Consider the following 13,888-nt stretch of genomic DNA (forward strand, 5'->3'; position numbering starts at 1 on the left):
CCTCCCTCCCTCCCTCCCTCCCCCTCCCTTTTTCTCTCCCTTCCTCCTTCCTTCCCTCCTTTCTCCCTCCCTTCCTTTTCATGAAGACTGTTGGATTATTAAATTGAACAGATATTTTATGGATCATTTGATTTGTGCCTTGTGTTGGGAATTGCTGCAGATCACAAAACGATCCCAGTTTTGTTGAGGAGAAATGAGAGTGACAGTTTGAAGTAACCAAAGCAGAGGAGCTCTGGTTCAAGCAGTTGCTGGAACCCTTGCTCACTGAACCCTAGCTCTCAATTAACTCTTCATTTTGGGCCAGCTACAGTGACGTTTCCCATCAAATCTATTGTTCCCACCATGATTTGACTTCATCAGAAACCTAAGCCCCGATGCAAAGGAGTGTCATATCTAGAATGCAGCGTGCCTTGTGTTTGGTCTATTAGTGGCTTCACTAAACTTTTCTTGGGACTGATCTCAGTCCCTATGTTAGCACTGACCAAATGATTCCTTCTTAGGGACCTTTCTACAGTTCCCGTGGTGAAACATGCTAGCATATTAATGAAGCAGTTGTACTTCACATTGGCCATTTGCCACACTTTTTCTCTGTGTCAAAATTAAATATCAGGGATACAATAATGTTGTAGTGCCTTCTATGGTTGACTGGAAAAGACACAGTGGAAACCTTTCTGCTGATTTGAACCAGTTCTAAGATAGCAGAGACTGTGGACTGTTCAGAACCAAACTCTTAAACCTGGAAATAAAATGGTAGGCAATAACCCCAAGTGCTTACTTACAGTGTTGATTTTATATTATATTACTTATTGTAAGTGACTCTTTTCGGGTCTTTCTTTCAACAGATGGCAAGTATGTTTTACTCGGGGTCATTTCTAAGGGACTCTTGGTTCTTTCCTTTCTGCTGAAAAATGTACATGTGAAGAAATTGAGGAAACATACCATTAGGTCCCATGATACACCTGCAGATGCTTGCCGACAGGGGACTCTAAGGCATGGATAATAATAGTTGCTAGATTTCAACTGATGAGTCAGCTTGCGTCCGCACACTGACTGTATGACTTACACAGGGGTCCTGCATCACGAATGGTAATAGTTGCCAAGAGGCAGAACGTCAGCTTTTGTAAGGTTTGTGGTCCTCCATTTTATTTCGCTTTGTTTTCTCCATTACAGGGCATCCATTTCCCTCGTTGGGAAAGACTAAACTGATAAAAAGGTGATGTCAGTGTTTTCAGGTGGCCAAGAGCAGGTTAAGAACAAACCCATTGCTGACCAAAACCTGAGAATTCCTTGGTCCCCACATTCTTAATTGGCTCATCACTAGAGGGCACTCTTATGATGCCAAAATGGAAGAATTTTAGGAAATTCTGGTGTGGGGGAGTGAGAGTGGGGGGAGGAGAAAGGAGGGTGGTCTGCTGGGAATGCAGACTCTACACAGCTGGGAGCAGGCATCTGCAGCTGGGACCTGACTGCTTTACCAGCGGCAGAGAAAAAAAAAATCGTATTGGAAAGGGGCCGTGCAGCAATTTTTCTCATCAGGTCCGTTTTCTTTCCAAAACATGATTGGTGCTTGAGCAATAAAGGGTCCAGGTATTTAGCATTGTTCCTCAAATGAAAGGAATAAAAGAATCAGTGATTGGTAAGTAGCCAACGTAAGTTAGCAAGAAGCATGAAAAGGTGTTTTTCCAAAAATTAACAGCTATTAGAAAAGAAGAACGAAACATCCTTTGTGTCTTTTGTAGTTGCTTTTCTAGTCTCTTGCAGTCTTTGCTCTTTAGTTGTTTTGAAGTCTGCTGTGATTGTGTCTGAGAGAAGATGTTTACTTGCTTGCTGCCTCTAAGCAGACTCTAGTAGACACAGCGCGAATGACATACTATTAAGATAGGTCCTGGACTTGGCTCCATCACTGCTGGGCTCTCTGGTGAGTCCCTGTCCCCAGAAGAATCTCAGCATCAGGGGAAGGTTGAGTGACTCCAATAGTCTCTAAAAGATGTCAACCAGTCCTTCAATTGTCTTTTTACACACCCTCATTCCAGGGATAGATCCGTAGAGACTGAATCTAGACTTATGGTAGCCATGGTATGGAAGAGCAAGTGGCTAGGGTAGTCAGGTCTAAAATGTCAAAGGATAATGGGTAATGCTGAAATATCTTTCTGTATCACTTGTTTATCGCACTGCTTGTGTTCTGACTCAGACGTGATGCATAGACATCCTGGAATAAGTGCTGACTCTTTGTTATCATTAAAGGTGGAAATGACGGAATTTACCACCCACAAAGAGCTGATGTGTCCATCTTAGTCACTTGTTTTAGTTTGTTCCTCACAACAGATATAAGCGCAGAGATTTAAAAAACTAAGTCATCGATAGTGTTTCTTAGATTGGCTTAATATGCCCAAGTTAGGCAGCCGCTAGCTTATCTATCACCTATCATAGAAATTCTCCGGTATGGCCATACACAGATGTCTGGAGAGCTAGGGGGATGCCTGGGGATCTGATAGGAAGAGTAGGCAACTAAGGAAGGACCAACTTGTCTACCCAATTGTGAGTCTTTGAAAGAAATTCACGAGTTTTTTTTCTGTCTAGTGTTTTTGTTTATGAGACTTAGGCTATACAGTTAATGGGAATGCTCCTGACTAAGCCAAGTTTATCACAGAGTCCTAGAATATTAGAGCAAATAGAGAACTTGGAAAGGGGACCTAGACAACCATCTTCCCTGATTAGGAGTGGGCTTGCCAAAATTCTGAGCCAGATAATGGCAGATCTGGAGTGAGGACCTTAATTATTGAGTTCCAGTTCAAGCTTTTTTTCGGTCCCCTTACAGTATATAGCATTTGTTTCTCCCTACCTTCATTGAATCTAGAAAATAACCAACCAGTAGCTATGAATGAAACACATCATTATCATAGATCTTTGTTATGCCTGGTCTTATTAGGGGATATATATATTTTTTTTAAAAAAAAACTTCCTAATCATCAGAAAGTTGGAAGTAAAATAAATGAACAGTAATTACTGTGGTTCTAAAAGGTTCTGTGTTCCTATGACTGTTGCCAAATACAATAACCAGTTTGAAATTCTTGACTGGCAGAAAATGGAAAGGCACAGGGCAAGTTTGAAAACCCACTTGAGTGTCTTAGAAAAAGGGAGGTACTGTGAAAGGAGCAGACTCGGAGGACGTCACAGTTGTGGCAAAGGCTAGACCTTGTGGGATTAAAACAGATACTCAAAGAACACAACTTAGCAAAGACGATCTGGATTGCAGTTTTCTCAGGCTTCTTGAGCATGTCTTCATGTGGACTTGGCATAGACTGAGGAATAACACGGGGCGCTCAAACAGTGTAGCACAGATGATGGGGTGCATCCCTCCACTCTATTAAGAAATGTGATTGATTTCAACATGGCCATTGACAAATAGGTCATTTTGAACATGAATTTGACAACTTGGTTCTGTTGAAAAGATAACTCAGTGGCAAGCCTATGACCTATTTCTCAGTCACTGTCATTTTGGACTATTCTCTTATTTGGTCTTCCTTCTAGATAAAAATAGTCTTACATAAAGTTTATTGCATGTTGACTCTGATTCTTGTCAATCTTCTGCCACAGGGTTTCTGTCTGTAATTTTTCATGGAATCATTGTAAGTAATCTGAGAACTATCTTCCGATCCTCAAACTCATTGACCTGCTTACAAAAAGCACCAGATTTCTGCTCTCATTGGATTACATTCTCTTCTAACTGAGCATCAGCCATAACAATATGTTTTGTATGTATCTTGAATATCATTATGATTGCAGACATTATAACTTGTCCTATTTTGTAGGCAAAAGAGTTGAACAGATAGTTTTCAAATTTTTGATGTAAATTTTTCATCACAAAGAACCATCCACTTTGTATAGATAAGTAAACAGAGCTGTTTTCCCAGACATAATGTTGTTTGGCCACTTTTCAATTTGGACACTGCTGTTTTGGCCATGTCTCATTTGCTTGTGAATGCAGGAGTGCTGGTCTCTCTGAACTAACAATGGTAAGTTGTATTGAGAATACAACTAGAGATCGGTATATTTTAAACTAGTATGCTCCAAAATAGAAGGTAAAAGTATTAGGCTTGGTACTGGGTGCTTTAGAAACCATCTTGTTGAACTACTTCATCTCCTGAATCTTTTCGGGCAAGACAATGGAGAAGGTCATTGCCCAAGATCAATACCAGTAACCAGTACCAGAATCAGTACCAGAAACCAGGGATCCTGATTCCAGGGTAAGAGTTCCTGCATTTTTATTCTACTTTGCTTTTCTTATGGTCTTGATTTGGTTATTCATAACAAAGTGAATTGCTATATTTCTAAAGCCTTAATCAGGAACCCTAATACTGTAAACACCAAAGGTAGATGCCATAGTTTGAGATTCCTAGGTAAGATGAATCCCCTCTGACATCATTTTCCTCAGTGGTACAAGCATGACTAAGTAGCCCAAACTCCAGTGAAATAGGCCCCATCAGCCTTATTCATGCAACCTACCCAAATTGAGCTCAGTGGGTCACAACAAATGGCTTGAGAGTCAGAGTGGTCATAACTGGGGAAAGGGAGCAGGTAGGATTTTAAGAGAGAGCAATGAGAGGAATCTAGTAAAAATACATTGTATACATGTATGAAATAATTGCAAAGAAAAACTGAAATGCTCTTTATAATTTCAAAATCTCAGGTACTCCCCCATACCCATTATTCTAGTGATAGGTATTTTGAATTTTCTTCTGTCTTTTGCTTCCCTGCTAACTTGCCATTTTTTTTAGATAGTGGATGGCTGTTGAAGATTGATCCCATTTTCTTGAACTTAGGCCAGTATCCAAGTCTCCTTTGTCTCCCCAGGCCTGTTGTTTTCCCAGGATGGGGCTTGCTGGGGACTAATGGATCTCATCTCAGCATGTTGCTTGGGTCACCTCTTAGAGAAAACAATAGCAGCCAATGAGAAAAGCTCTATTAAGATGTAGACCTGAGCTATTAGTGCAGTGCTATTGAGAGACTTCTGTTTTCACAACCTTTCAAAATGCAAGCACTAGAGGCTCAAGGGCCAGATGGAGAGGAACCACGACAGACAGCCTTTGGGAAAGGAATTTTAAGGGGAAGAGACCATAATTCATAATTTTCCTTCTAATCAGAAAGCACTTTTCCTACTACAAATATTGACTATGATACCATTGGCTATGTTGTCCATACATAAAGCAAAGAAAGAATAAATAAAACCAGGAGAAATGCGTTCACATATGGTATATTTCTGGAAAATTCTTATTTCAAACAGATGGCCCGCAAAATATTCCACAAGATTGCAGAGTCTGCAGAAAGGAAGGATTTCGTTTGTTTGTTTGTTTGCTCTATCCACTGTTGTATCCTATAGCAATTCCTGGCACATAATGGATAATAAATAGAGCTGGAATGACTCTTCATGATTAAAGGCTCTTTCTAAAGGATTCCAGTTGAGGACCATCCCAAAGAGGGACTTGGATACATTTGTGTCAAATAAAATTTTAAATTAATTTCTTTTCTTCTAATCAATCTCTCTCTCTCTCTTCCCTTCCCCCCATGTTCGTTGGTCACTTGCAATGACTGGTCCCCTGTTTGATTGCTGTACCGGTAACGTCTTCATGGATCATCATTGAATACTGCACCTCTGGCTATCTGAACACCCAGGTAAGGAAATGAGTTCTTTAAAACCCCAGCATTGCAATCAAGTAGGAAAATATTAACAAGTAGGAAGGAAGTTTGCCTAGAAATAAAAAAAAAGATACTCTGAAGAGAGAATAGCGTCCTGATTAAAGTTAAATTTAACCCAACCCTGATACAAATCAATAAATCAATGGAAATATTTACATCAATTGAGGTTTTCCATTAGGATAGTATAGTAAGATTAGGGTTTTATAAACTACTGTATTATTTTGCTTTGGAATCTATTGGCACTAAAAAATCAACACAAGATTTCTTAGTCTCATTTTTTTCTCATTGCTGTTTTGAATGGGGTTTTTGTTTGTATTTGTATCTAAAGTTGTGTTTTCTTTTGTTCACCAGACCAAGTGTGGTACACGGGCTGCTAAGCTGTCTTCAGTGTATAAGGATTTTATGTCGTGAGGCAGAATAGTATACTCTAAATTTCTTCTTTTAGTGGCTGAAGTGGAAGAGAACACATTGGGCTTTGAATATCGAGCTAATTTGTGGGGCTATCTTGTTACAAGAGTTAGTGTCCAAACTCACAAGGCATATCTTGTTAGTTTCTCATAACACTTGTTTCTTCAGCAGTCTAACAATGGAGAAGCAGGGAAGTGAGGTCTAAGCATACCAAAGACTAATGATTTGTTAAAAAGCCATATACTGTTTCCCAAGTGATGATACAAACATGGCTCTGCTACCGGCTATGCTATTAAAAAGATATTCTTATCTCACTCCAGAAGCCTGCACATATTTTTAATATAAAAATGTCTCCTTTTTCTATCGAAAGACATTTCTCCCATAGCAACTCACAGTCCCCTATAACTTTTTTGTGCACAAAAAATGGACAAAATTGTAATGGCCCTTGTTCTGTCTAATTAACATCCAAAAACTGAGTCTCAAACTGGCCTGAGCACAATTTCGGAGATGCTGGCAGGTTCCCAAAGAGGGTAAGAGGCAGACAGGTATGCCATGCAGAGAGAGCTTGGGTATAGAGTTTATTTAATGGGTAAGGGGATTATGGAAGAGAGAGAGAGAAGGCTGGAGATCAGCTGGGGAAGGGGGACGATTTGGAGTGAGCAGAGCTTGTCTCTTTAAAGGACAGGGTACCCAGGTAACAGAGAAGATCAGCAAAATAATAACACTGTTCATATGAGAAGTTCACACATGTGAGATCGCTCAGTGGTCAAGGAACTTGTGATCAAGCCGAGAGACCTATGTTTAATCCCCTGAACCTAAGACTCTTGCAAATTGTCTTCTGACCTCTGTACACATACCATGGTGCATACATGCATTTGTGCGTGCACACATAAATGCAAAGAAATTAAAATAAGTTCACACTGTAGAGTTAATGTTTTGTGAATCCTAAGACCTGTGTTATGAGAAAGATCTAAGCAAGTTTTATAAATCAGGAGATATTAGTTACTTACTTTAATGGATGTCTTCTGTTTTGGTAACAGTCACTACAGAAATGAGTTATTCTGTTGAGTTATTCTGTGTGTGTGTGTGTGTGTGTGTGTGTGTGTGCGCGCGCGCGCATGTATGTCTATCAGTCTGTGTGCACATGCATGCTTTGAATTTTCATCTCATTTAAGAGTATAATCAAAGTCTAAAAGTTCATTTTATCTCTGTTTTTCTGGGTTCACATATTCCCAATGATGTGAAAAATCTCCCCTCAGAGTCCTTTCATTGAAGTGTTTCCATTTCTTCCATGCTACAGGGGTAAACTTGGTCTGGGTTTGAGTTTCTTGACTTTTGTCTTTGCTTAGTTTGCCACTGCCCCTTGAGAAAGAGAATGAAGTTAGCATGAGTGCTAGATCCATCATTCCCTGCCCACAGCAATCCAGAGGATTCATTCTCACTGCTGCCCTGCTCCTTTCAGCCTTGAGATTTGGGACGTCCCCATTTGCTGGAGATGAGCTAATGGGGAACGAAATGGAAAAGCTACCCATGAACTATTTCCTCACAGTTTGGGAAACTGTAAAAATATGATACCCCAGCAGAATGGTTATTTCTATTGTTTTAACTCTTCTCTTGGCAAGCTCTTGCTAGCGACTGGTTTTACTGTTCCTTTAACAGGTGGAGGATTTTTCAGATTCTAGATGCATCTAGGTAAGTAACAATGTATTTTTAGTTTAACTGAGCCTGAGAAAGCTAGAAAATAAATAGACTGTAATAGTCTGCCAGCTTAATTGCAACACAAGAGAGTTAATTTATCACAGATACTTGTTTGAGTTTAAAGTGGCACGTAGTCTCAGGTCTAATGGCAGATCCCGCTGGGAAGTGGGGTGATGATTTAGCTTTCCCCTCCACTCCCAAGAGTTAGACTGAAACTGGGTGGCACGGAAGAGTGTCTGGCTAAGAAGATCTCCACCATCAACAAAGTCCTTACTTGTCCTAGGGTTGATAGTAGTTTACAGAGCAGTCGGACCAATATTGCCTATGGTGTTATATGTCTACAGAACAATTGGACCAACATGCCTATGGGGTTCTTCTACCTTGTAACCATAGGCAGTAGGCCTTGGTCACATGAATCCTGCTGGAGAACAAATCTAGCTAAACACAAGAACATTACTTTCCGTGGGGAAGAAGGAGCAATGAAAATGCCCCAGAAAGGTCCTGACTGTTGCACTGGGCTGTATCGTATTGTCGCCAGTGCTGACAAGGCGAATGAGAATGATAAGCCTTTTTTTAATGGCCTCCTCTATTTACTTGGCATTTTTCTTCTAAAGTTGTGATGTTCACCAGTTTTGTATTTGGCTTATTTTAGATTTATTGGATCTAGAAATATTTACCAGTGCCTCGGTTTTCTCTGCCTTCCTCCCTATACCTCACTTAGACTAAAGAAATCAGAGTGGGCAGGTGATGAGCTGGGCATTCCTCCACTAGGAGAGGCTCCTGTGAAAAGAGATGACCAGTTCATTTTCAGGGGCTTGACTTCCATATTAATCTCAGGATCCTGTAGACCTATCTAACAACTGAGAAGAAGAAAGTCGTTTGATGCTATAGTCAGTTTCTAATTCTTTGAAAGAAAAGGCATACACAGACACCAACACTTCATCCCACATTACGGTGGGAGGGTATTTTAAAGATCCCAGATTGGATGTATGTCCTTGTGGCAAGAATGTTACATCTTGCTACTATCTAGAGCAGTGACTTTGAGCAAGTTCCATTTCCACGATGAGCTTTGATTTGCTCATGTGTGAATAAACTTTTGTGAATGATTATTAGGAGAGTGGTCAATGAGATGGAGATTAGTTTTCTCCTAATTACTTTTACAGAAATGGTGATAGTTATCCCTCCCTTTCTGCTCTACAAGTTACAAGGCAGCACTATTCAGACCTACTCTTATTTTTATCGCGGTGCTGCACAGTGGGGGCAGAAGTTGTCAGAGCTACTTTCCACCGTCTCAGTGAGAGAGCCGAGGAGCACAGGTGGTGAAATGGGAAAGAAGCAGCTTTTGGTCAATATTGATTGGGCCACTTTTGAATTCTGGTGGACTGAATGGGTAATGGATGGAAACTGTTTGCAGGGCTAGCATATTTTTTTTTCAGACACTGACAAAATAATGAAGCAACAATTCATTTGGTAGTCCTCATTGTATATTCAGTTTCATAAATGTACAAGATTATGATTATCTGCCTCATAATTAACAATTTGCCTAAGCACTTGCTATTATTTGGCTGGCTGAATGGATTTTTATAATCCAGAGGAAGAAGCGAACAATCAGTGCAAGCCACCCCAAATGCCTAGTATTATTGCTACACACATGCACAATTAGCAGTGATACTAATTGCTTTAGACCAGAACCTCATTTGGTTTTCTATAGGCAGGCAGCAAAACATTAATTGCTCGAGTTTTTGTCCCTCATTCACTTACACGTTGTCTCTCGTTCTCCCTGATAACCGATTGAACCTGCTAAGATCTTTGTCGGGTCAAAGGCAAATTAGTTGGTTGGATTTCCAGTGTATCTTGCCCGGCTTCTATTTGCGTTAGCAGTCAATGTCTTGACCAGCCACGGGTTTGTCTTTATGCCGTTTTACGGACTAAAAGGACGATGGTGTGCCAACCAGTTCTGCTGCTGCCCTTCATTCTCCTCCCAGTCTCCTGTCTTTAATGTTATTGTCACCGAGTCTGCATGCAGGAATTGTTAAAATTCCAGGTTGGAAGAAGCCTTTTTAAGAGCATGTTGCCGAATTTCCCTCAGTTACCTGATGCCTTTGATTATTACTAATCTGAATCTGAAAAGCAAACGCCTAATCAATGATGCCACACTTTAGAACCAATTCAAACCATTGGGAACTATTGTAGCGAGCACATTTGAATGCTGACAGGTTGGTTTGCAGTCACATAGATTTGAGGGATTTTTTTAAAGCTCCCAAAATAGAATTATTTGAAGATGTCCTCTTAAGGTTTACCTAAATATACCCCAAAAGTTGATGATGTATGTTTAAAAGGAGATACTTAGTGGAAAGAACCTGATAGATGCTAAGGCATACTGCATCAGTACCAACTCCCTTTTCCTCAAGCATAGCTATCTAACATGAGTGTGGAGGTGTTAACTTCAGTGGCTGATAGTAGGGACCTTCAGCTTCAAATAGAACTCGAGTCCCATACCAGCCCTCCCACGGTCTCACTGTGTGACCTTGCATAATTTATTTAGCCTTTGTTGACTCGGGTTATCTCAAATGCAATATGTAGCAACTTTTTAGAGCTCTGATGCGGAAGAAAGTGAAGCCATGCCCAGAAATAATATGCGTGGATTCGGACACCCCGGGAAGAGTCAATGTGCAACAGTGGTTGTTAGTTTCATTGGCTGGGTACCCAGTGCCAACCTTATTCTTTACTAATGGTTAATCTCCTGGCGTTTCGTGATCCTTGCCCACATCCACATGTGACTGCTCTCACACCCAGTCCACAGTAACCACAATGGGAAGACTGCTTTTCCCAAAAGCTACTCGTGACCACCATTTGTCAGAATTTGATGGCTGCTTCTTAGCTCCAGTCATCCTGGGTATCTGAAGATTCCTACACCAGACCATACCTTCTTTTGCTGCAAAGTGTTCACTGTTTCTCTTTGGCAGGCAGGCAGGCACACACACACACACACACACACACACACACACACACTATACACTAGTGAATGGGCACATGCATTTGTTCCCTTTTCACCCCTTTAAATGTTGCAACTCCTGTGTTCATATCATTGCTTTGCGTTTTCTCTCTTGATATGCTGACTCCTTGGGTAATTTCATCTTTTCACGTAGTTTCACCTTTAACCCCTACATTAATGATTCCCAAACTGACGTCACCAATCCTTAATTCACTCCGGAGCTCTGGGCTAACTCCAATTTTCAAATGCCTGCTGAGAATCTCCAGGGCAGGATATCCTAGGGGGCTGAAAGTATAGTCTGGCTTTTGTCATTGCCTTAGGAAAGCAGATGGAAGCTTCAGAAGTATTAAGAATTGACAAAAAGGAGCAAGGGTGAAATATTAGCCTAAGCAGAAATAAAGGAGGTCGAAGTTAGCAAATTGACACAAACCAGGCTTTCAGGGAAAGCATGATGGGCAAACGGAATCTCTGTTTTTATGAATCAGAGATGTCAATGCCAACTGGGTCCTTAAAAGTTGTGTGATTTCTAGGGAAAAGGGAACAGCTTTCCTGATATAAACTGAGGTGCTGGATGATTGGCATGTTTGGATGGAATGTTAATTAAAATCGTCTTTCTTGGGAAACAAATGCTTATTATTTCAGTGTTTTGTTATAAAAATGCACATGCCGAAGGGAAGAGTATTTTGACACTACTTGTGTGCATAGATGTACAGACACACTTATAGGCTGTGTTAGGGGTGTCTGAGATGTGAGGCAAGATTTTAAAATATAGCCCAGGCTGGCCTGGAATACTCACTTCTGTAGCCCCAAGACAATTCAGAACTTGTAGTGATCATTGAGGCTCAGTCTCGTGAGTTTGTCGGTATGAACTACCAAGACAAGCTGCAAATAATTCTTTCAAGAGGTATCAAGATTTTTTTTTTCATTCATTCTGCAAACATTTATGGAAAATGCCAGGATCTCTGTGGAGAAATGAGATTGTGGATACCATACCTCTAAATTCTCTGGCCTTAGATGTCTGATACATTTTCCTTTAGTTATTTGCAGATACGTTGAGACGGTAACTTTGCTGACAGTCTTAATGAGCAGAGAAACTTAAGGGAAATAAGGCAGATCCAAAGTGGGCAAAGGATGTGCATAAATTCGAATTACAGATTGATTGCTTCCTTTAAATTTCGTAAATATTGAGTTGCTTTGGGGTTTTACATTCCAAGTGGGCTCATCAGTGTTTCAGGCCAGATGAATGATTGTGTCTAACCCTAAAATTTAATTAGAGCAAAGGGATAGACAAATCTTGGTTAATGGGTGTGCTGCCATTAGGAGACCTGGCTATAAACAAACTCCTCCCATGGAGACTATGGTCTCAGCACTGTTATCGTTAGTAGAGAATAATATCACTTTTTTGGATGGGTGGCTCTACTCTGCACTCCCAAGGTACTTCCTGTGTTATATGGTACCCGAAGGCCAGCTTAGCTTCCAAATACATTGAGAGTTTTCCCCTCACAATTGAACATCACGTTTCCTTTTAGAGCTCTGCATGGCTATGGATTCGCAGGTCTCAATTCGAAGTGCTCTTGTCCTAGCTCTCTATGCCAAAGTCTACTTTGTAGCCCTTTTCAGATCCCAAGGTCCAATCCCTGATTGAAGTACTGCAGCTGAGAGCTGTTCTGGCTCTCACAATCCCTGCCTGTAGTTTATTCTACTATGCTCTTCAGCTATTACATGCCATAGCAACTCGCGTAGTAACCCTATATAGAAATTCCCCGCGTTCCTTTTTCCTTGGCCTTCAATGAATTTAGAAACACTGCTGAATCAGACACATTATTTTATTCTCACCGGCTGTCAGAACATTAAAAACCAGCTCCTGAATTTAGCCTTTAATAACGTTTCCTCACAGATCTAACCATCCCCATCTAGCTTCTTACATCTTTCTCAGATTTGTTCATTCACTGTAAATGTATAGAGCACTTCGCATCCTCTGAGATACGCAAGCTTGCACCCTGTCCTTGTGTTTCTTATGGAATAGGTGTATACACAGAAGCAGGTGTCCAAGGCAATTAAAGTCAAAAGTGTATGGATGCGCTAGTTCTAGAGAGTGGCCAATGCCATGAACGAAATTGCAATTGGATTTGAGGTGAAATTTGCTCCTTGCTTTTGTGGGCTTTGCATGTTAGTCCCTTTCATCCCCTCCACCTCCTGCTTTCCTGACTTCAATCCCAACTCTCATTGGCTCTTTCTGCCCGCTCTACCATTAGCAGCGCAGTCCTGATGTACAGTCTAGCACAGACCCTTGCCACACATCTGTCCACACTTTCCTGGTCCTCTTTATCATTAGCATTGGGCCATATCCCTTCTTTGCGTATTATAGAATATGAGTGATCCTTCCAGTCTCTTAGGGATACTTCTTTTTATCACTTTGAGTATTCTTGTTACTCAAGGCATACTACCTGTTAAAAGAAAGACAGAAGCATTAAAAGTTATAAAGCATTTGACTTTACCTGAGTCTGTTTGTGTCAGGATCTTGTTCCGTAGCCCAGGCTGCCTTCTCAAACCAAAGGCTTCTTCTCCTCCCTTCACCTGCCAAGGGCTGAGATAGCAAGCATGTGGGGCCAAACCTAACCTTGGCTCTGCCTGTTTCTGTAGTGGGAAGAGCCCCCATTGGGAACTGGAAAACACGACCCGCGATTTTAACTGTCATAACTTTAACCACCCTGCTTCCCCCCCCCCCAATCTCATTTCCTTATGAATGAAACTCATGTTCAAATCACATGACCCCACAGGGTCTTTCGAGCTCCAAAGTGGTACAATTCGTTGTTTTCAGAAATGTGGGCCCAGATCTCTTTCCAGCATTCTGTTTAATTTTGTAAAGTGGATATGTAGGGGGCAGTTTCCTGGTGTATCAGAACTACTTAGATTAAACATACATTTTCTTGCAAAAGCCAGCTTTACAGTTCTTGTAAATGTCACAGGAAGTTTTAAAGCACTGCTTCTGGTTCTAACTTCTGCCAGCGAGGGTGGGTGACAATTCACATCCACAAATGCAATTGTCGACTTCTTTAATGCGAGTATCGGAAATCCAATATCTTCCCA

At 40.9% G+C, this 13,888-nt stretch overlaps 1 protein-coding gene across 5 annotated transcripts in view; it reads left to right on the top strand.

Moving 5' to 3' along the window:
* The window catches only part of Hs6st2 (heparan sulfate 6-O-sulfotransferase 2), a 277,491-nt gene that overhangs the window by 196,751 nt on the left and 66,852 nt on the right, over positions 1–13,888 (top strand). For 3 of the 5 annotated variants that reach the window (XM_026787540.1, XM_026787543.1, XM_026787544.1), the window contains exon 3: positions 7,765–7,797. The exons of the other annotated variants lie outside the window; for them this stretch is intronic. In XM_026787540.1, the coding sequence (XP_026643341.1) occupies positions 7,765–7,797 (33 nt within the window). The remainder of the gene's footprint in view (positions 1–7,764; positions 7,798–13,888) is intronic. 5 annotated transcript variants of the gene reach the window in all.

The sequence above is a fragment of the Microtus ochrogaster genome, linkage group LG10, assembly GCF_000317375.1.
Source record: "Microtus ochrogaster isolate Prairie Vole_2 linkage group LG10, MicOch1.0, whole genome shotgun sequence".
Lineage (NCBI taxonomy): Eukaryota > Metazoa > Chordata > Mammalia > Rodentia > Cricetidae > Microtus > Microtus ochrogaster.